The 23,651-nt window shown below is 35.7% G+C and overlaps 1 protein-coding gene across 2 annotated transcripts in view; it reads right to left on the reverse strand.

The window, feature by feature from the left end:
- Nucleotides 1-1,009: 1,009 nt before the first annotated feature.
- LOC142358741 (ankyrin repeat and SAM domain-containing protein 3-like) overlaps nucleotides 1,010-23,651 on the reverse strand; it is a 137,895-nt gene continuing 115,253 nt past the window's right edge. Inside the window, exons 10-11 of one of the 2 annotated variants that reach the window (XM_075410289.1) lie at nucleotides 1,837-1,978; nucleotides 1,010-1,430 (exon numbers count right to left, since the gene is read on the reverse strand). In XM_075410289.1, coding sequence (XP_075266404.1) covers nucleotides 1,080-1,430; nucleotides 1,837-1,978 — 493 coding nt within the window. In that variant the 3' untranslated portion in view covers nucleotides 1,010-1,079. The remainder of the gene's footprint in view (nucleotides 1,431-1,836; nucleotides 1,979-23,651) is intronic. The other variant, XM_075410290.1, reaches the window with a different exon arrangement.

Raw genomic sequence — 23,651 nt, forward strand, 5'->3', positions numbered from 1 at the left:
AAAACTAGAACAATACAAACTAGAATGTGAAGAATATGGACACAATGCTGGGAACAATAACAAAGACTAATTCTTGATTTTTGAAAGTTAAAAATCAAATTAAAAATCAAGAAATCCAAATACATTCCATTGTTCAGCGTTTGAGACATAGAAAAGACAAAGAGTTATCCAAGACAAAGATCCATCCTCCTGAACAGAACGAAAAAAGAAAAATCAGAACTCAAACATGCGAAACAATGAAACATTTTGCAAAAAATGGTCAAAAAATTTTTAAGATGCCTTTATGAAAAAAATTTTAAACAGTTTTTCAGAAACTTAACGCTAGAAAATTGTTGAATTTTTATGGAAACGAACTAAAAGTCTCCGATGTTGCACAAAAAGACTATTTCTAGTAATTAAACTAAAATACAAACACGAAACAGAAAAATGGGAAAAAATCTACCAAAATCGGATTAGCATATAAACATTTTTAAAAAACAAAATTACATCGAGCTAGTAAGAGGCGTTGAGTATATAAATTCTCAAAGGCGAGTGGGCATATAAACTGCTTTTTGACAAGAAGACCCCTGAAATATCCAAAAATGAAGAAATTAAAAGAAAAAAGCCAAAAATTAACTAAAAAGTCAAGAAATATGTGCCAATTTTGAACTTGAAACGCATTTTCAGGCTCTGTAAAACACTGTGGTATCAATTGCCGAGGTTTACATCTCAAAATAGCATTGAATAAAAATTATTTCTACAAATAACCAAATTACAAGCAAAAAACTGGGCCACTTAGACGAAAAAACGGCTGAAAATGGTTATCTATATGTTCCATTGAGTCAAAAACTACTTTTCAAAGTCGAAAAGTTATTCACTAAAGGCAGCACATGATCAAAAAACTTTTCTAGCTCAGAAAAAATTTGTTCACACGGCAATTTTTCTCTTTCGCTTTTAGGTCAAAACAGCGTCTGAACGAATAGTACTTCCGGTAAAAAAAAACCTTAAGAAAACCAATACTCCTCTTCCAGTCGTAAAAAACCAAGAGAAGGCCAATAATGGCCCCAGCTATCGCTGTGCGGCTATTAATAAATATGACGTCATTGTTGTAAATGATTGAGTAGCATTGAGAGTTGTTTGCAGACAGAATCAATTTCAGAACTCTGATATTTGTTTGGAGAAATACCCCTCGCACTAGTAGGAGAACCACCTCCACCGCCGCCAGCACTTTCAACTGAGAGTCCATTGGGATAAGTGTACGAACTGTTCCTGAGCTTTAACAGAGTGTTGAGTGAGTTCTGAATGTTAATCTTGGTCAGTTCTAGCTTCTGACTCCCACTCGGAGCAGGCTCGCAGGATCCTCCCTCGTTTCTGCCTTGTCCCGAAGTCGATTGCAACTTTTCACTCAGCTGCGTTAATTGTAGCTTGAGGTCACTGTTGTTGGCGTTTGCCTATAACAGTGTCGAATTTGTTACTCACTCACCGAAAACTCCACACAATAGGCAAACATTTAGGCAAAATGGCTTCAAAGCTTCGAGCAATAGATAGCGGACCCATTATTTTGCAATGATCCCCTAATACCGATGCAATAATTTCTCATTAATTTACTAGATTTCTTATGCTATTTTGGAGGTTAGAAACTTCGGGTCATTCATTTGGTCCAAAAAATTGTATTATGCGTATAAATATACAGTACTAGGAGCCAAAATAGAACAGATTACGAAAGTTATTCACATTTTGCACGTCACGACACCAAGCTTTAACCAGAAGGAACCTGCTCTATTTTATTCAGCCTATCACAGTCTTACCTCTGATTGACCCATTCATATGCGGTAAGAAATGCCTCAGTACTCTAACCTGTGCAAGCTGTCGATTGAGTTCCTCGATGTCACTGTGGAGTTTGTCCGCGTACACCTGTTCCCCAGTTGAGAGAGTGAGGCTGACACTGTGCAGATGTCGAGAGATAGCAGCTGTCATCTTCTTACGCGGACCCAATAGACTAAATATCAATTGAGCACAAACCAATATAATAAACCAAGCCGTTGAGACTAACCATTGAATTAACAGGTCATCAAACAATAACAAATCATATAGGCAGACACAAGTTTCAGACAGTTAAAATTTGAGCTTTTTGTTCCTATTTTCTCAATGACGCGCCATTTTTTTCTGTCCTATAACTGCGTTTATTTGATTAAGATATAAATCTGATACAAATGATGCTAATATTTGATAAAAAAATGCTGATAAAGGATAAAGATTTCGATTAAGATGTGGATATGGCGCGTCATTAATCAAAATCGTTATCCCTTTTCAACATTTTTATATCAAAGATTACACTAAATCTTTATCAGGTTGTTACCTAATCAAACAAACGCAATTCTGGGACAAAAAACTTTAATCATTTGATACTATGAATTGTTAACATGTTTCGTCTGCTCAAAAGAGCATAGACAAGAAAAAAAAACTGCCAAGTACTAAAATTTTTAAACTCAAATCTAAAAAATCTGGAATATAACGAACAACGTCGTGCGAGTGCTCTCAAACGATCAGCGAGCGGCGGGGGTAAGGTACAATCAAATGCGGCGGGGGTAAGGTTCTGAGGGCTGGAGGAGAGGAGATCAAAGATCAAATCGCCAGACTTAATGCCACTCAATGACCTTCAGGCTTACCTGTTTATCCCGTTTATGAGGAGGAAAAGATAAAAGGTTCAGACGAAAAATGGGTCAATCAAAAATCGCATGAAAAAAGACCACATGGTAAATATAATTGCAACAAACATTGTTTGCGACAAGCAATCAACCAGTAGCAGTCAGAGAACAATCTCATTGAAAAAGGAAATGAAATTGCAGCACGTTAAAAAACCCTCTCTCGGAAAGCGAAATATTGTTCAGCAATTGATTTCTCAATCCACTTTTAAAAAGTTTAAACACATTTCACGCCCATGAAATACTAGCTTTTTCTCTCCACTTACTAATCTAGCGTGAAAAGATCGAAATAAGTGAGAACAGATAATAAAAAAGACATCATTCCAATAAAATAAAAAAACATCACAATCTTGTAGATTGTGAAAATTAGTTTTCCATTACTTCACAAATTTCCAACACTCTTTTCAAGTACAATATCCCTATAACATCTAGCCATTGAGAGCCGCCTTTGACGCGCTTGATGCACATCGTGATTGAAACAGAAAAACGATAAATTGACAGAATTTGTGTCTGTCTTTTTTCAGTGTACTTTCAGTGTTCTAAATTGACGAGTAGTTTGTTAGATTCTAAAACTATACTTAGATTCTAAAACTATATTCGAATTTTAAACTGACAGCTATTACGATTAATGCAAATGTCAGCTTTCAATCACTCTAGCAAATGTCAGCTTTCAATCACTCTAGTGGATTGAGAATCTTTGATAACCTAATGCCCTTTTTTTAATGAGCGAGCTTTATCGGTTTATCCCGTTTTTTCATGTTGCTCTTTTGACAATGACCGTATTCACTACATTGCGTAATTCAATGCGTGAAAGAATTTAAAATGCATCCAGTTGAAACTGAGTGAGGTAAGTCGGAAGTCCAGCGTTAAAACCATTACTAAAACGAAAAACGCGATCAAAAAGTAAAGCGAATTAAAAAAACATAGCAGGACAAGTCCTGGCGTACAATTCAGAATTTTCATTGACTAAACAAAAAACTAGAACTAGAACGGACTATGAGTGAATTGGGAAAACCATTTCTAAAAAAATCAGGTAAAAAAATCAAAACAGCAAAAATCAATGTCAAAATGCCGCATGTAAACAAACAAAACCACCAGCGAGAAATGACAATTTGGTTTAAACAAAAAGAACTGGGCTGAACTATGAAAGGATTGGGAACACTATTTAGAAAAAAAATTCGATCCACAAAATCAAAACAGTAAAAATCAAAGTGAAATTGCCGCATGTGAACAAAAAACCACTACCGAGAAAGCGAATTTTTGTCCAAACACTGTTTTCTACCTTAAAATAAGAGAGAGAAAATTTCACGCCGCAGAACCACTCGCATTTTCGGTCCACTTCCTGTTTCGGCGTGACCAAAATCACTACTCCAATTTGACTTCAAAAATCATGAAAATGTGTGAACAGATCTTAAAAAAAGACAGCGCCCCAATACAATTCAAATTCTTTGAATTGTAAAAAGGAGAGCGCCTAAATAATAGCCGTTGAGAGACTGACGGCGGCAATTTCTAAGAAGAAAACGAACGAACAGACTACAAATTGCAAACGAAAGTTCAAGCAGGACAAAAACTCATGCTACAGGCTGTTTCAAAGCATTTAGTAAGTGATACCATTGGTTATTTTTTAAGTTAATAGGCCATATTTCGGGTTTGTACGTTCAAATTATTCAATGAGAGCATAAGTAATTTTAGTAAGCTCCGCGTTAGAAGTACTCATCAAAATTTACCTTTTGTTATGAAAAGCTCACAAAGCTGACGCAGCCAACATGAAATTACAAGGCCATTTTGAAAAAAAACGCCAAGAACCGTGAAACACTGAAAAAATACAGCTGGCAGTTTTTCAGAGAAAAAAAACCGCGATAGCTTTGTAGATCTGCACTCTCGAAAAGATAATAAAAAATGGACTTGAATAAAATCTGTTCTTTCTATTAATTTCCGAAATGCTATAATTTGATTGAGATGTACAACTACCTGATTCTTCTATTAACTGCTCTCAGATAGAGACGTACTCAGTTGACTTAATCTCCTTGAATTGAAAAAAAAAGAAAAGTCACTTTCAAAGTGAGAAAGCCATTTTCGAGAGGCAAATCCCATGTGAACGAAAAAGAGATCACACGAATGAACAAAACAGCTAGCTCCACTAAGGATGCAAACTAACGTAACGCACACTATTTTATTGAAGCTTCATGAATGAACAAAAAACCAGGTTTGAAGTTAGGGTGACGTCATATATTGGTAAAAAAATCTTGACGACGGAATAAAAAACACCACAGTACAAGTCCTGACATACAACTCAAATTATTGTCGTTGACTAAACAAAAATACCGAACCCATGACTGGGATTGGGTTTAGAAAACTAAACATACCCGTCAGATTGCCGGAAAATAGCCGCCGTTGATTCCAATAAGCATGATGGGGATTGAAAGAATAGAAGATATTGAAAAAAAAAGATTTTTGCACAAAAACATTTTTTAAGTCCGATTTATTTTGATGGCATTTCGTAGTTGAACATAACGTACTTCTGTTTCTTAGAGAGAGGCTACAGGGGCTACTATCAATACCAATAAGCATTAGAGATGGTAACTAAGACATATAGGAACGACGTTCAAATAGCGGGCATCTAAAACTGGGCTTTATGTGTTTATCCCGTTTCTACTTCTGACTTCAATTTTTTATACTCACTCTGTTCATTTTGAATTGCTTTAATGAGCAACTGATGTTCAAAATCACTTTTAGCAGAATGAGAGAAGAGAGAAACTAGCCTAGAGAAGTCAAAAAGATATCACGCAAAATGTTGAAAAAGCGGCAAAATGAGGTAAAGCGAAACATTTTTTTATTCGACGAAGTAAAAAAAATAGGAGCGCTATAATAGCCGACTGAGAAGATGAGCGCGGCTATTAAACATAACCGACTAAACGTCGGAAGAATTGCTTTCGAAAGAATAATGGGAGCTCTAATCAAATGCATCCTGCTTCAGTCGGGCGGGGGGAGCCTAAATAGGACTAAGAAGTTCAATAAGTAAATTAAGTAAGTAGGTAATTAACCGCAAGAAAGCTATTCAATATTGATTAATTTCATGATCTTACACAAAAATAAACATACCCAGCAGATTGCCGGAAAATAGCCGCCGTTGATTCCAATAAGCATGATTGGGATTGAAAAAGATATTAAAAAAAAGATTTTTGTACAAAAACCTTATTTAAGTACGATTTATTTTGATGGCATTTCGTAGTTGAACATACTTCTGTTTCTTAGAGAGAGGCTACAGGGGCTACTATCAAAACCAATAAGCATTAGAGATGGTAACTAAGACTTATAGGAGCGACGTTCAAATAGCGGGCATCTAAAATTGGGCTTTATGGGTTTATCCCGTTTCTATTTCTGACTTCAATTTTTATACTGACTCTGTTCATTTTGAATTGCTTTGCTGAGCAACTGATGCTCAAAATCACTTTTAGCAGAATGAGAGAAGAGAGAAACTAGCCTAGAGAAGTCAAAAAGATTTCACGCAAAATGTTGAAAAAGCGGCAAAATGAGGTAAAGCGAAACATTTTTTTTTGTTCGACGAAGTAAAAAATAGGAGCGCTATAATAGCCGGCTGAGAAGATGAGGGCGGCTATTATACATAGCCGACTTACGTCAGGTGAATTGCTCTCAAACAAGCGGCGAGCGGTTCGCTTCGGTAGTAGCCAGCTGGGACTTAGGGCTGCAAGCATTAGGGGGGGGGGTCAAGCGATGGGTGGATGTCAAGCGATGGGGGTTAAGGTTTGGGAGGGCTGGAAGGGGGAGGGAAGGGGAGGGTGGCGAAGGAAGGGGGAAGATTTGAAACAGTTTCGGCGAATCGCTATTTTTAGGACGCGAAGTTAATTTGTCGGGTTCAGACAAATTGGTCGAGCAAAAACTTGCATAAAAAAGACTACAGGACAAACAATTTTCTAGAAAATTCGTTTGAGAGCAATTAATAAACTTTACGGAAAATGCCAGTGAATTGCATACTGACACTAGTAAGACACTAAGGAAGTTGCTCTTCATCTGTTATCCCGTTTTTGGGACGAAAAGTTGAAATGGCCAGACGACAAATTGCTCAAGCAAAAAATCGCATTAAAAAGACCACACTAATATAATTTCTAGAAAATCTGTTTCAGAGCAATTAAACAGGTGGTGTAAAAGTCATTGAAAATAATACGTCTGAATTGTCACAGTCAAGTAACATCCCTAGTCGAGGCCAAAAGTTTATCTTGTAAGATCTTACAAGATTCTTGCAAAAAAAGTTTATCTTACAAGATCTTGCAAGAAAAAGTTTATCTTGTAAGATTCTTGCAAGAAAAAGTTTATCTTGTAAGATTCTTGCAAATACATAAACCAGTTTAAAAAAGCTGGAATATGAAACAACTATCCAACCAAAAGCACAATTGCTACAAACTGAGTGAATAGACTTGCAAAGCAAGTGCAAAGCAAGTGTAACGACTTTCTCAAAGGTACAACACGATGGCTTTCCTTATAACTTTTTTGCGGGAATTTCCTTAGTTCTTTTTAACGTTTTTGCGATACAATGGAGGGCTAGATATAACCGAAAGAAGGTTTTACTTGAAGCAAGATTGTCCGAAACAGCAAAGAAGGCAGGTTATCAAAAAAATACTTAGAGGCCACTATAGTCGTGGAAGTTAAAATTTTGTTTTTATTCTGTTAGATTTTTTTGACAGCATATATCATCCGACCACGCTTCAAAAAATCCAGCGGTGATATTTTTTAGTTGATGTGTAAAATTTAGCGTGGCAACTCGAGATTTGTCAGAAAAAAAATAGTTTTTGAAAAGTTTCAGTAAAAGTTTCAGTCTTTTTTTAAAATGACAAGGAATCCTGTCTTTCCTCAGCTTTCTTTTCAAGGTTGTTGTTGCATTCAAACAGAACATGCAATAGAGGGCAATATGTGTTTGAAAGAAAGTTCTGCTTGAAAATAAAACTGTTCGAAACAACAAAGAAGGCAGATTATCAGAAAAAAAACGATTACTGGCCCGATGGGCGTAGAAGCGTAGAAGTTGTTATTTCTTTTGTGTTAATTTGTATAAGATAACAAATATCATCTGACCATGCTTCAAAAAATCTGACGTTGATAGTTTTTATAAGTCACAGTGTATAATTTTGCCAGAAAACTCGCAATTTGTCAGAAAAAATTTAGTTTTTGAAAAGTTTGAGTGAAATTTTTTGCTTCTATTTTTAAATGACAACGAACCTTGTCTTTCCTCAGCTTTCTTTTCAAGGTTGTTGCATTCAAACAGAACATGCAATAGAGGGCAAGATATGTTCGAAAGAAAGTTCTGCTTGAAAATAAAACTGTTCGAAACAACAAAGAAGGCAGATTATCAGAAAAAAAAACTATTACTGGCCCGATGGGCGTAGAAGCGTAGAAGTTGTTATTTCTTTTGTGTTAATTTGTATAAGATAACAAATATCATCTGACCATGCTTCAAAAAATCTGACGTTCATAGTTTTTATAAGTCACAGTGTATAATTTTGCGAGATAACTCGCAATTTGTCAGAAAAAATTTAGTTTTTGAAAAGTTTGAGTGAAATTTTTTGCTTTTATTTTTAAAAGACAACGAACTTTGTCTTTTCTCAGCTTTCTTTTCACAGTTGTTGCAGTCAAACAGAACTTGCAATAGAGGGCCAGATGTAGCCAAAGAAAACCTTTGCTTGAAAATAAAACTGTTCGAAACAACAAAGAAGGCAGATTATCAGAAAAAAAAACTATTACTGGCCCGATGGGCGTAGAAGCGTAGAAGTTGTTATTTCTCTTGTGTTAGTTTGTTTAAGATAACAAATATTATCTGACCATGCTTCAAAAAATCTGGCGTTGATAGTTTTTATAATTCAGTGTGTACAATTTCGCGAGATAACTCGCAATTTGTCAGAAAAAATTAGTTTCTGAAAAGTTTGAAATTTTTTGTTTTTTTAAATGACAACGAACCTTTTTTCTCAGCTTTCTTTTCACAGAACTCAACATGCAATAGAGGGCAAAATGTAGCCAAAGAAAGGCTTTGCTTGAAAATAAAACTGTTCGAAACAACAAAGAAGGCAGATTATCAGAAAAAAAAAACTATTACTGGCCCGATGGGCGTAGAAGCGTAGAAGTTGTTATTTCTTTTGTGTTAATTTGTATAAGATAACAAATATCATCTGACCATGCTTCAAAAAATCTGACGTTGATAGTTTTTATAAGTCACAGTGTATAATTTTGCCAGAAAACTCGCAATTTGTCAGAAAAAATTTAGTTTTTGAAAAGTTTGAGTGAAATTTTTTGCTTCTATTTTTAAATGACAACGAACCTTGTCTTTCCTCAGCTTTCTTTTCAAGGTTGTTGCATTCAAACAGAACATGCAATAGAGGGCAAGATATGTTCGAAAGAAAGTTCTGCTTGAAAATAAAACTGTTCGAAACAACAAAGAAGGCAGATTATCAGAAAAAAAAACTATTACTGGCCCGATGGGCGTAGAAGCGTAGAAGTTGTTATTTCTTTTGTGTTAATTTGTATAAGATAACAAATATCATCTGACCATGCTTCAAAAAATCTGACGTTCATAGTTTTTATAAGTCACAGTGTATAATTTTGCGAGATAACTCGCAATTTGTCAGAAAAAATTTAGTTTTTGAAAAGTTTGAGTGAAATTTTTTGCTTTTATTTTTAAAAGACAACGAACTTTGTCTTTTCTCAGCTTTCTTTTCACAGTTGTTGCAGTCAAACAGAACTTGCAATAGAGGGCCAGATGTAGCCAAAGAAAACCTTTGCTTGAAAATAAAACTGTTCGAAACAACAAAGAAGGCAGATTATCAGAAAAAAAAAACTATTACTGGCCCGATGGGCGTAGAAGCGTAGAAGTTGTTATTTCTTTTGTGTTAATTTGTATAAGATAACAAATATCATCTGACCATGCTTCAAACAATCTGACGTTGATAGTTTTTATAAGTCACAGTGTATAATTTTGCCAGAAAACTCGCAATTTGTCAGAAAAAATTTAGTTTTTGAAAAGTTTGAGTGAAATTTTTTGCTTCTATTTTTAAATGACAACGAACCTTGTCTTTCCTCAGCTTTCTTTTCAAGGTTGTTGCATTCAAACAGAACATGCAATAGAGGGCAAGATATGTTCGAAAGAAAGTTCTGCTTGAAAATAAAACTGTTCGAAACAACAAAGAAGGCAGATTATCAGAAAAAAAAACTATTACTGGCCCGATGGGCGTAGAAGCGTAGAAGTTGTTATTTCTTTTGTGTTAATTTGTATAAGATAACAAATATCATCTGACCATGCTTCAAAAAATCTGACGTTCATAGTTTTTATAAGTCACAGTGTATAATTTTGCGAGATAACTCGCAATTTGTCAGAAAAAATTTAGTTTTTGAAAAGTTTGAGTGAAATTTTTTGCTTTTATTTTTAAAAGACAACGAACTTTGTCTTTTCTCAGCTTTCTTTTCACAGTTGTTGCAGTCAAACAGAACTTGCAATAGAGGGCCAGATGTAGCCAAAGAAAACCTTTGCTTGAAAATAAAACTGTTCGAAACAACAAAGAAGGCAGATTATCAGAAAAAAAAAACTATTACTGGCCCGATGGGCGTAGAAGCGTAGAAGTTGTTATTTCTCTTGTGTTAGTTTGTTTAAGATAACAAATATTATCTGACCATGCTTCAAAAAATCTGGCGTTGATAGTTTTTATAATTCAGTGTGTACAATTTCGCGAGATAACTCGCAATTTGTCAGAAAAAATTAGTTTCTGAAAAGTTTGAAATTTTTTGTTTTTTTAAATGACAACGAACCTTTTTTCTCAGCTTTCTTTTCACAGAACTCAACATGCAATAGAGGGCAAAATGTAGCCAAAGAAAGGCTTTGCTTGAAAATAATATTGTTCGAAACAACAAAGAAGGCAGATTATCAGAAAAAAACTATTATTGGCCCGATGGGCGTAGAGGCGTAGAAGTTGTTAATTTTTTGTGTTAGTTTGTTTAAGATAATAAATATCATCCAACCATGCTTCAAAAAATCTGACTTTCATAGTTTTTATAAGTCACAGTGTATAATTTTGCGAGATAACTCGCAATTTGTCAGAAAAAATTTAGTTTTTGAAAAGTTTGAGTGAAATTTTTTGCTTTTATTTTTAAAAGACAACGAACTTTGTCTGTTCTCAGCTTTCTTTTCACAGTTGTTGCAGTCAAACAGAACTTGCAATAGAGGGCAAAATGTAGCCAAAGAAAGGCTTTGCTTGAAAATAATATTGTTCGAAACAACAAAGAAGGCAGATTATCAGAAAAAAACTATTATTGGCCCGATGGGCGTAGAGGCGTAGAAGTTGTTAATTTTTTGTGTTAGTTTGTTTAAGATAATAAATATCATCCAACCATGCTTCAAAAAATCTGACTTTCATAGTTTTTATAAGTCACAGTGTATAATTTTGCGAGATAACTCGCAATTTGTCAGAAAAAATTTAGTTTTTGAAAAGTTTGAGTGAAATTTTTTGCTTTTATTTTTAAAAGACAACGAACTTTGTCTTTTCTCAGCTTTCTTTTCACAGTTGTTGCAGTCAAACAGAACTTGCAATAGAGGGCCAGATGTAGCCAAAGAAAACCTTTGCTTGAAAATAAAACTGTTCGAAACAACAAAGAAGGCAGATTATCAGAAAAAAAACTATTACTGGCCCGATGGGCGTAGAAGCGTAGAAGTTGTTATTTCTCTTGTGTTAGTTTGTTTAAGATAACAAATATTATCTGACCATGCTTCAAAAAATCTGGCGTTGATAGTTTTTATAATTCAGTGTGTATAATTTCGCGAGATAACTCGCAATTTGTCAGAAAAAATTAGTTTTTGAAAAGTTTGAAATTTTTTGTTTTTTTAAATGACAACGAACCTTTTCTTTTCTCAGCTTTCTTTTCACAGAACTCAACATGCAATAGAGGGCAAATGTAGCCAAAGAAAGGCTTTGCTTGAAAATAATATTGTTCGAAACAACAAAGAAGGCAGATTATCAGAAAAAAACTATTATTGGCCCGATGGGCGTAGAGGCGTAGAAGTTGTTAATTTTTTGTGTTAGTTTGTTTAAGATAATAAATATCATCCAACCATGCTTCAAAAAATGTGGCGTTGATAGTTTTTATAAGTCACAGTGTATAATTTTGCCAGAAAACTCGCAATTTGTCAGAAAAAATTTAGTTTTTGAAAAGTTTGAGTGAAATTTTTTGCTTTTATTTTTAAATGACAACGAACCTTGTCTTTCCTCAGCTTTCTTTTCAAGGTTGTTGCATTCAAACAGAACATGCAATAGAGGGCAAGATGTGTTCGAAAGAAAGTTCTGCTTGAAAATAAAACTGTTCGAAACAACAAAGAAGGCAGATTATCAGAAAAAAAAAACTATTACTGGCCCGATGGGCGTAGAAGCGTAGAAGTTGTTATTTCTTTTGTGTTAATTTGTATAAGATAACAAATATCATCTGACCATGCTTCAAAAAGTCTGACGTTCATAGTTTTTATAAGTCACAGTGTATAATTTTGCGAGATAACTCGCAATTTGTCAGAAAAAATTTAGTTTTTGAAAAGTTTGAGTGAAATTTTTTGCTTTTATTTTTAAAAGACAACGAACTTTGTCTTTTCTCAATTTTCTTTTCACAGTTGTTGCAGTCAAACAGAACTTGCAATAGAGGGCCAGATGTAGCCAAAGAAAACCTTTGCTTGAAAATAAAACTGTTCGAAACAACAAAGAAGGCAGATTATCAGAAAAAAAAACTATTACTGGCCCGATGGGCGTAGAAGCGTAGAAGTAGTTATTTCTCTTGTGTTAGTTTGTTTAAGATAACAAATATTATCTGACCATGCTTCAAAAAATCTGGCGTTGATAGTTTTTATAATTCAGTGTGTATAATTTCGCGAGATAACTCGCAATTTGTCAGAAAAAATTAGTTTTTGAAAAGTTTGAAATTTTTTGTTTTTTTAAATGACAACGAACCTTTTCTTTTCTCAGCTTTCTTTTCACAGAACTCAACATGCAATAGAGGGCAAAATGTAGCCAAAGAAAGGCTTTGCTTGAAAATAATATTGTTCGAAACAACAAAGAAGGCAGATTATCAGAAAAAAACTATTATTGGCCCGATGGGCGTAGAGGCGTAGAAGTTGTTAATTTTTTGTGTTAGTTTGTTTAAGATAATAAATATCATCCAACCATGCTTCAAAAAATGTGGCGTTGATAGTTTTTATAAGTCACAGTGTATAATTTTGCCAGAAAACTCGCAATTTGTCAGAAAAAAATTAGTTTTTGAAAAGTTTGAGTGAAATTTTTTGCTTTTATTTTTAAATGACAACGAACCTTGTCTTTTCTCAGCTTTCTTTTTTTAGAACACAACATGCAATAGAGGGCAAGATGTAGCCAAAGAAAAGCTTTGCTTGAAAATAAAACTGTTCGAAACAACAAAGAAGGCAGATTATCAGAAAAAAAACACTTATTGGCCCGATGGGCGTAGAAGCGTAGAAATTGTTATTTCTTTTGTGTTAGTTTGTTTAAGATAACAAATATTATCTGACCATGCTTCGAAGAATCTGGCGTTGATAGTTTTTATAATTCAGTGTGTATAATTTCGCGAGATAACTCGCAATTTGTCAGAAAAAATTAGTTTTTGAAAAGTTTGATTGAAATTTTTTGTTTTTTTTTTTTAACAGACAACGAACCTTGTCTTTTCTCAGCTTTCTTTGCACAGAACTCAACATGCAAGAGAGGGCAAGATGTAGCCAAAAAAAGCTTTGTTTGAAAATAAAAGTGTGCGAAACAACAAAGAAGGCAGGTTATCAGAAAAAATTATTTTTGGCCCGATGGGCGTAGAGGCGTAGAAGTTGTTATTTTTTTGTGTTATTTTGTTTAAGATAACAAATATCATCCGACCATGCTTCAAAAAATCTGGCGTTGATAGTTTTTATAAGTCAGTGTGTATAATTTTGCGAGATAACTCGCAATTTGTCAGAAAAAAATTAGTTTTTGAAAAGTTTGAGTGAAATTTTTTGTTTTTTTTTTAAATGACAACGAACCTTGTCTTTTCTCAGCTTTCTTTTCACAGTTGTTGCAGTCAAAGAGAACATGCAATAGAGGGCAAGATTTAGCCGAAAGAAGGCTTTGCTTGAAAAAAAATTGCTCGAAACAACAAAGAAGGCAGATTATCAGGAAAAACACTTATTGGACCGATGGGCGTAGAAGCTTAGTTGTTTTTTTTTTGCGTTAGTTTGTTTAAGATAACAAATATTTCGGCATAGTTACTTCAATCAACTCATCTCATAATTACAAGGGTTACAAATATGTATTGCATTTTAGTACAAAAAGAAATAAATTTTGTTTTTTGCTGTCAACCTTTAATTTTGTCCAATAGTTTTCTTAAATTCCAATAAACTTCGACGTGTACTTGCCCTCATGATGCGTGTTTATTCCTTTTATTCAATCAAGGTGTACCTAAAATTGCCTACGGTGTCACAAGAAGATAATTTACGGTTGTGTTTGTTCAGTTGAACATGTGGTTTTTCAGGTAATTTTTAAAGTGTTTTATAGAAACACTGAAAAACTTTAGAAACTGTCTGTTTTTGAGGATATAACAGTAATATTATGCACCAATTTTTTTTCCAACGTTTAAATCTTCTACCGGCAGTGCAGTTTTGTATCAATGGCATCAATATAAAGGCCTCATAATTAATTTATTGTAAGAAACCTGGAAACTTTTTACAAAATTTTATCCTACATTTTTTCTGTTCTTTTATCTAGTTCTGCATTATAAGTCAACTGATGGTTTAAAGTTATATTGTTTCAGCACTAATTCAGCACGAAAATCTACTACTGTGATCAATTTTTACGGAAACCGTTACAAAAGGAAGAAAAATTGTTCGGAACTTAAAAATTGTGAGCAAAAAATTAGATATGAAGAGAAACTCCTTACCTTATAACTTTTTATTTAAAGAATCAAAACGTACTTTCAATAGCGCAAAACAACGCTCATTATACGAGCTTGCCAACAAAATTATGAAAAAGTAGTTTAAAGTGAGATAAAAGCTCTTTTTTTGCCAATTTTTGCCTAAAATATCTAAAAATTGACCTCAATTTGCGACTCATTGCTTAATACTTTTTTACAGACAGCGAATACCCCATATTACTACAGCAAATTACTTAGCTCATTTCATGCGGATTCTGAAAATGTAATATACTAATATGCTTTTCCTGCAATTTATTAACAAAATTTTGCTTTGAGCGGGTCGTACTTTTGCCCAAAATATGGTAAAAAAAAACGTTTTTTTAAAGTTTAGCAGTTGAATAACTTTTTATCTATCCATTGTTACCAGGGTTACTATAGCTCATTTTAAAGCTTATTTTACGCTCGTTAAGACTATTGCAAAGTTTCTTCGAAAAAAATGCATCAATATGGCTTAATTTAGCGTTTTTTTGGGGATACCAAATTTCGAGGAATTCGGCCTCTCAGTGCTCAAAATCGTTAAATTAAAATTTCAGATTCACTGGACAAATGTTATATAGTTGTAAAGCCTATTATCTCCTGAGTTCAGAAGTTTTTATTTTTTCAAACAATGCTCTCGTTGAGGAGATATTAGTGTTTTTGTGACCTATACCTCGAAAAATTCGAATTCCGGTCACTTTTAGTCTGGGGCACGTGTCGGTACGCGGAAACACGGCAGCGAATCTGTCAGCATCGAATCTGTTAGCATCGAATCTGCTGTCAGCATCGAATCTGTCAGCATCGAAACTTCAGCATCGAAGCTGTAATCGCGCATCCGTTCCTTATTTCAGATTATAATCATTGTACCGTTCATTATAATCATTGTACCGTTCATTTCAGATTAATTGGTTATACACGAAGTGTTAAGAGGCACACTAGATAAACACAAAGAGTTGTTCGCTTTGCTGACTACATCTAATGGCAGCACAGTGAGTATTGTTAGGTATTATTATCATTAAATTCAGCATCGAGCACATGGTTCCGGGTCTTAATCTAGGTCGATGTACCCACTCCTCACTGAGCTTTATTTCGCGATCAACTGATGGAAAAGTAATGTTATATATATGGTTTTAAAGCTGGTTTCATGACGGTTCTAACAAGCTAGGTCCCGTTGCGATTGGTTCAGTAGTTTGGTAGATATTAAAGATTTCAGGTCGTGTACCCCGAAAAAGTGAGGTATGCCATGTGATCAATCGTTAATAACTTTTTACAGAGCAGTTGTATTTAGCTCAAATTGTGATATGATGTGTCTTATTATGTCTATTAACTATCCCAATAGGTCCGATCACGTTGCGTTTTAATTTCGCTGAAAAATTCATCATTGAGGACATGGTATACGGTCGGGCCATAGGTCGATGTACCCACTCCTCACTGAGCTTTATTTCGCGATCAGTTGATGGAAAAGTGATGTTATATATATGGTTTTAAAGCTGGTTTCATGACGGTTCTAAAAAGCTAGGTCCCGTTGCGATTGGTACAGTAGTTTGGTAGATATTTAAGATTTCAGGTCGTGTACCCCGAAAAAGTGAGGTATGCCATGTGCTCGATCGTTAATAACTTTTTACATAGCTGTTGTATTTGGCCCAAATTTTGATATGATGTATATTATTATGTCTATTAACTATCCCAATAGGTCCGATCACGTTGCATTTTAATTTCGCTGAAAAATTCATAATTGAGGACATGGTATGCGGTGGGTCCGTAGGTCGATGTACCTACCGCTCATCGGGCTTTATTTCACGATCTACTAATGCAAAAGTGATGTTTTATATATGGTTTTAAAGCTCGTTTCATGGCTGTTCTAACAAGCTAGATCCCGTTGCGATTGGTACAGTAGTTTGGTAGATATTAAAGATTTCAGGTCGTGTACCCCGAAAAAGTGAGGTATGCCATGTGCTCGATCATTAATAACTTTTTACATAGCTGTTGTATTTGGCCCAGATTTTGATATGATGTATATTATTATGTCTGTTAACTATCCCAATAGGTCCGATCAAGTTGCGTTCAATTTTCGCCAAAAAATTTAGGATCGAGCACATGGTACCCACGGGGCGGGGGCAGGTGACGATTTACCATCTGCACCCTGCAATTCGATTTGCGATGTATTCCGTTTCACATCGCGGATCTTTTCCGTTTGTGCCCCCCCAGTACGTTATGCTCCCCCCAGTGACAGAGCACGTGTCATTACATAGTAAATCATTATGTAAAAATATTGCACGTCTGGGGGTTGCAAATAATATGCACCCAGTAAGCTGGGGGGGCACAAACGGAAAAGATCCCACATCGCCCCCTCAGGAGTATGTCAATTCCAATCAAAAATGATAATTAGTATCGAAGTCTAATCATTTGAGAGGGTTCCAGAATTTATTCAATTGTCAAGTAGAGATAGTTAAAATAGCGTCTCTCATTCTTTGATATTTCATGCAAAGTTGTCATTTTCAGAGTTTTTGTTTTGAAATGAGTTAACCCGCAAAGAAAAGATCAAGTCGTGTTCTCGAAAAAGTTGCTGCTGCAAGTGCATCCGCAGAAGACATATCTTTGCCAAAAGACTGGCGCTTCATTTTTTTTTGCGATTGATCGCACGTTTTCGTTAATTGAAGTCGATTGCAAAACATGGCCGGAGGGCATGACCAATTCGGAAAAATTGTCTCTCACAGTTGGCGATCAACTTACCATAAAATGTGGTGTCGGGTATGATGACCCTCAACTTGGAGTCTATAGAGTTCAGGTACAGGAAAAATATTTGACCCAAATCATGAAGCAAGCATATAATTTGCGAATGGGCGGCCATGATGCAAGCAAGATAAATTGTCTCGAGTTGTTAGAGCAGCATGTTAAAAACGATGAGACTGTAGGGTCCCAAGTATCCGTACAGGTTGACCCCAAGAAAAAGGTCCGAAGTCACGCAAGGATGTTGAACTTCCGGTTGAGGGCAACCAAGATAACGATAATATACCTGATCTTCCGGAAGTTGATGGAGAAACTGTTCGCCAGATTCTGAATACGGCTGAGAATCCTGCTCCTAGTGGCGCTCAAAATCAAGAGCCGCAAATTCGGATGCCCGATATGTTTGAGGTATAATGTTATTGATCATATAAAATACGCTAAGTGCTCTGTAAGGGACACTTAGCAATTTTTTTTCGGTTTTTGATATGGTGAAAGTCATTAGGTATATTGCTGTTGCTGCTTAGGACTTAAATCACAGTGCAGAGCTGAAAGGGGATCTCATTATTGTTTTAGGTTTATTTTTTGCAATATAGGAAACCCTATAATTGATTTTGCTAAAAGAACAAATGACTTTGCAAAGCGCTCTGAAACAATAACAGTTGGGAAAATATTAGTTTTCACTCTGGACTTTATTAATTTTTTTGAAGGAGTTTCCAAGAGAGGAGTTTCGGCACCTAATGACGCAGTTGGCTCTCCGCTTTGAGGCCAGTAACCGAGCTTTGAACATGTTCATGAATTTTACAAAAAAAGCCATGGACGAGATAAACAGGTTGCATCAGAACTCAACGCCGAATCAAGGTAATGAAGTTGTGGAGGCTGAAATTGAAGATAATGAGGTGACTGAGGAACGAATAGTGTGCAATAGTAGAAACCTGTTTTCGCTCGGGGGTGCTACTTATCGTGAAAGGGCGATGAACATCGCTAACTGGTTGTGGTCGGAAGAAGAACGGATAAAGTTTTGCGTGGAACCAAAAAAAAATGCTTGTGGGTGAGCATGAACCCGCCGATGACGAACGAACGGAGCTGTTGCGCGTAGTGATGGAAAAAATTATGAAAAACGACTTCAATGAGGAAAGTTATAGATCAATCTTAAAATCAGCAGGGAATTGATTTGGTCAAAAGGAAGAGACGCTCAGAGCAGAAAGAGAATACTCCTCCTGTACCTCAAGAACCCATTGCCTAAATGAGGCGGTTTCTTCAAATCTGATTCATTTTGCGCAGTGTAAAAGAATTTTTTGCTCTGTAAGGGACAAAAAATTCAATTAGACTGAAATTTTTTTATACTATTCGGACCTTGAACGCAACTGACCTTTGATCAAAATAAAGATAATAGATTCAAAAATTGGCTCTTACCATACTTGAAATGAAATATCGGCCCTAATTTCACAAATTAACCTAATTTTGAGTTTACAGCTTGAATAGTTTTGTTCAGCTGAACTCGATTCTTTGACTATTTGTTCCGTTGCTTTGTGTTTCATGTATTGTTGTAGTTTTTTCATCTTTTGCCAGTGCAGTTTGGTTTATCTTGTTAATAGTACACGCTCTGAGAGAAACACAGTTTTGGTTCTCGCTAGGTTTTTTCTCAACTAATGCTTCCATAGCATCTTTAGAGTTCTCAATTAAAAAGCAAACTGGCATTTTTTGAATTAATATTATTTTCAGAGTTTTGTTTGAACAATCAGTTGATATCAATTTGGAGCTTAAGTATGGTTGATTCTAATCAAATTCCTCCTTGTGATGGCAACGGTATCTCAGCTCTGGGCATAGTAGGCCACCAGCAAAGCATGGAGTCAGGTGACACTGACCAGGTTAATTGATGTTTTGTTTGTAATTTTTTTTGCTAATGCACTAAGAAATTTACCTTATCCTGATTTCTCAACAAGTATGAACATCAACATAAGGGGCTGTTCTTAAGTTACAATGCTCTCCAAGAGCCCGTCAGATTGATTCTAAAGCGTTTCGAGTGTTCAAAAACATTTGTTTTCTCTTCAATTCCTTTTTTAATAGCGTTATTTTTTCAGCCGGAGAAGGGCTGCAGTTATGTTGACTGTCTGTCGGCGTTGAGGGGTGTAGAGGAGGCCTTAAGGAGAAGCAATAAGACTGAAGTCCTCGATTGTTACCAAATGTTGAAAATTGCGAGGAGTCTCCGTAAAATTGTTAGTTTTCGATTTTATGAAAACGGTTTCAGATTTTAGAATTATATTTTTTTTCGTGTTTAAGAACACTAAAGAAGCCGAACGAAGACGTAAAGAAGCCAATCAAACACTTATTTATAAGAACAAAAATCTGCTGGCATTTGCAGGGAGAAGAGACGATTACACCGGTTTTGGTCGATTTCTAAGCAGATGCATACTTACTAGAGAGCAACGTATTAAAACTTGTTGGTTCGCACAAAGGTCAACAATTGAAGGTCGAGAAATGGCCTCAGAGGAAGATGAAAAGTTTTTCAGAGGTAGCTATCTTTCTGGTGTCTATGCGAGAACTAATAAGAAACAGTTGGAGTAGGACTCATTGAAAAAGTTGTTTTTCTAGAGGCAGTAAATGGGTTTTGTGGTAACAGTTTGTATGCTCTACGCCGGGTCAAAGACGCAGCAAACGCCCTTGGTTGGAGAGAGCGAAATGAAGCTATATACGCTGCTCATAGATCTCAAGAGCCTTGTACTTCTAACACGCCGCCCTAAATTAGTAGAAAATGTAGCGCCATTTTCACGCTCTGAAAGGGACGTGATTTGGTTTGAGATGAAACTGAACTTACCGCTCGCTATAAGTTCTGACTTACAATTGATGTTCTTTCCTATGGTTCATGCTGCGTGATTTAGCGTCTCCTCTTTCAGTATTTTTGTAGTTGTGTGTTTTAATTCCTTTGATAATATTGATATCAGTTGAAAATGAAAACAATACACGCTCTGAAAGGGACGTGAAAAAAATATCAGGTTAAATTTGCGAAAGCTAGAAGTAAGTGTTTGCCTGCACTTCGTAGCTGTGTTCGACTTATACTTATGTACTTTAAGAAAAATCAAAGGTCTCTGAATGTTTTTTCGCCAAGTGGGACATTTTTCAAAACCCTTATTCGATGTTTCAGTTGCTTCTTCTTTGTGACAAAATTAATCTCCTTTTAAGAGCAGTATGTCACTTACGCTACTGAATTTCTACACAATATCCTCCAAGACTTTCACGAAAAGTGTCGTGAGCTGGAAGGAGTTAGCGAAACTTGATGCTCAGCTAACCACAGCCTGGGTGGACAGTGAAAACCTGCGCTCTCATAAAATAGACATACAGGAGGATGTGTTAGACAGTGTTGATATGAATACTGTGTACGGTTTTCTCGACGGCGAGTATGGTAAAAGCATGTTGCCGGTTATCTACAAGACTGTAAGTTATTTACCTAGTGATTCATATCAACAACTTGGATTGTTTGCCAAAGCCGAAATTCTGAAAGGTAGTATTGTTAAAGGTGTTATTGGTTTTCTGGCCGAAATTAAGGAAAATGAGGTAGTTGAGGGGTTCAATGGCATGTCTGTTATCTACAGTAAACTTAAAGGTATTCAATGGATAATGCTTGGACCTATTTCGTTCATAAACGCATCTTGTAACGCAAATGTTGAGTATAAACAAATTGGGAAAATTGTGTGCTGCGTAGCGAAGAAAGACATAAAAATAGGAGAAGAACTCACCGTCTTTTACTCGAGACACTTTTTCGGGAATTTTAATGAAAATTGCTTGTGCCCTTTCAAAAACGAACATGGTAATCCCTGGCCGGACGATCCAGAACCTCCCCGAAAAAAGCGAAAACATAGAACAGACTTTGCCTCAACCCCCGTGAATGAAGCCCCTAATTTGAAACTAACCAATATACCGACCAAGAGAATTTCGATTGATAAGCTCCCACCTAGGCGTCTCCTCTATGAAACAGCCCAATCTTGTGACAATGAGGAAGTTTATCTGTCATATGATTCAATTTTTGGATCATTTGATGTCCCTAGTCCTATTCAAATAAGAACACCCCAAAGCACAGATGTAGAATTTCCCCCTCCTGATAGTCACTCTGAACTCAGTTTTGTGGAGGCAGAGATTTGTTTTCAGAGACCTGCTGCAGCCTCAACCCCCAGAAGATTGGATTTAATAGAAGATGAGGTCGATCATGGTAACCGGTTTTGTTTAGAGGAAGGAAACCTTGACCTTTTTCAAGGTGTAGATGAGACTCCACTTTATGAGGGTGCTCAGGCCTCAACAGAGAGCTTCATGCTTGAGTTTAATAACATGGCTGATAGAAATAAATTTTCAAAAATTGCGCGGCAAGATTTGCTTAAACTTTTTGCTAGAACTTTATCGGCTCCTAACAATTTATTCGCTAAACTCTCGGTTCCTTTTCTGCCCAATATTTGTACTATTGAACTCGCGAACTCTAAGCTTTGTTTTGTGGACATCAGGAGCCAAATAGAAAAAATACTTCTGAAGAATGCTAAATATGTTTTAAGCTCGTGGACTGTTGACTATTCATGGAAAACGGCGTGGGACTGTTTTCAAAAACCGGAAATTCAACTTGTTTTGAACTTTGATGGCGCCCCTGTTTTTAAGGCTTCAAAAATTGCTGTGTGGCCTGTTTGGGTTCAGATTTTCAATCTTCCTCCAAAACTTCGTGGTGCATTTTCCAATCTCTGTTTGCTGGCTCTATGGCATGGAAAGGCTAAACCTGATTTTTCAAAACTTTTGCCGCGTTGGGTTTTTGAGCTTGAGTCGTTATTTTGTGCAAACCTAAAATTGATGACCTAGGCGTCGTAAAATTTTCTGTTCGTTCTGTCGTCGCAGACATGCCGGCAACCGCATGTATACTCTGTATGAACCAGTTTAATGGCTACTCGTCGTGTCCACATTGCTACATCACAGGTTTTTCTCAAAATCATCGTATGCTTTTTTCGGTTAAAAAAACGTTTGTCTTGCGAGAAAGCCAGGATTTCAAAGCTTGTGGTATTCTGGCTGATCAAAGTGGCGAAATAAAAAGTGGGATAAAGTCGCAATCCCCGCTGAACAAAGTAATAAGCTTACCTTGGAATTGTCCCATAGATCCCATGCACCAGGTTTTTCTTGTTTCATTAGCAACCAATCAAATTCTTAAAAAAGCAGAGACATATATGACTTTTGTTAAAGTGCCATTTGACATTCAACATCGAACCAAATTGCTCTCAGACATCAAATTTTGGAAGGCTTTTGATTTCAAATTGTTCTTTTTTCATGTCGCTCCTCTAGTTTTTTATTTTTTTGCCAATCGAAAAAGTTTATTTTAAGAGCTTTATGACCCTGTGCTTAGCTATCAGACTAATATCTAACGCTAAAATTAAGCAATATGATATTGATGAAGCCGATGTTCTGATTCAACAGTTTTTTGAAAATTTTGTTGACCTTTACGGTGAAGACTCTCAATCGTTCAATTTCCATACTATGAGGCATCTCAGTGAACAAGTAAAAAGAAATGGACCCCTTTGGTGTTTTTCAGCTTTTTTTTCGAGTCCGCTAATCATTGTCTTCTAAGTGCAGTGCAGGGCACTATAAAAGAACCGGAAGCGATTGTTGAACAGTTCATAAAACATCAGGCGTCTTATGATAGACAGCACGCTACATCTGAAAAATGTTTGCGAGGGTTCACAGTTGTAAGTGACAGCGCTAAAACTTTCTGTGATGATATGGCTGTGGACTTTTTTTTTTGCTCGGTTTGTGAATTCTGTCGGTAAATGCTTTTCGTCTCTCTCGTACACTCGAATCGGAAACAATCTTGGCGAATGCGTTTTTCAACTCAGCGATATGAGATTTTTTCGTGTCGAAACTTATTTTTCAAAATCCGATCGTTCATTTGCAGTTGGAAAAGCAGCAAAAAATGTCCGAAATATATCCTGCTGGTGTCACGAACGGATTCGGTTTTTTCTTTGAACTTTCTGCTTTTGACTCGCTCGAAGTGATTTCAACTGACAAAATAGAGTTTAAAACTGTTGTGCTAATTCAAGAAAATGAAATTTTTATTAGTGTAATGAGCAAAGGTTTCGAACATAATTAATTGTTATTAAAAAAAAGCGAATTAGTTTTTAGTAAATAAATTTCTGGCGGTTTTTTTTCAAAGCAAAGCTATATTGTTCTCATCTTGGATTTTTCTCCGTTTGCGTAATCTTTTTGAAAAATTGTACTCAAAGCAAAATATTAAGATTAAGAAGTTTTATTGTGCTCGTCGTTTTT

The sequence above is a fragment of the Convolutriloba macropyga genome, chromosome 2 (genome assembly GCF_964194025.1).
Source record: "Convolutriloba macropyga chromosome 2, txConMacr16.3, whole genome shotgun sequence".
Lineage (NCBI taxonomy): Eukaryota > Metazoa > Xenacoelomorpha > Acoela > Convolutidae > Convolutriloba > Convolutriloba macropyga.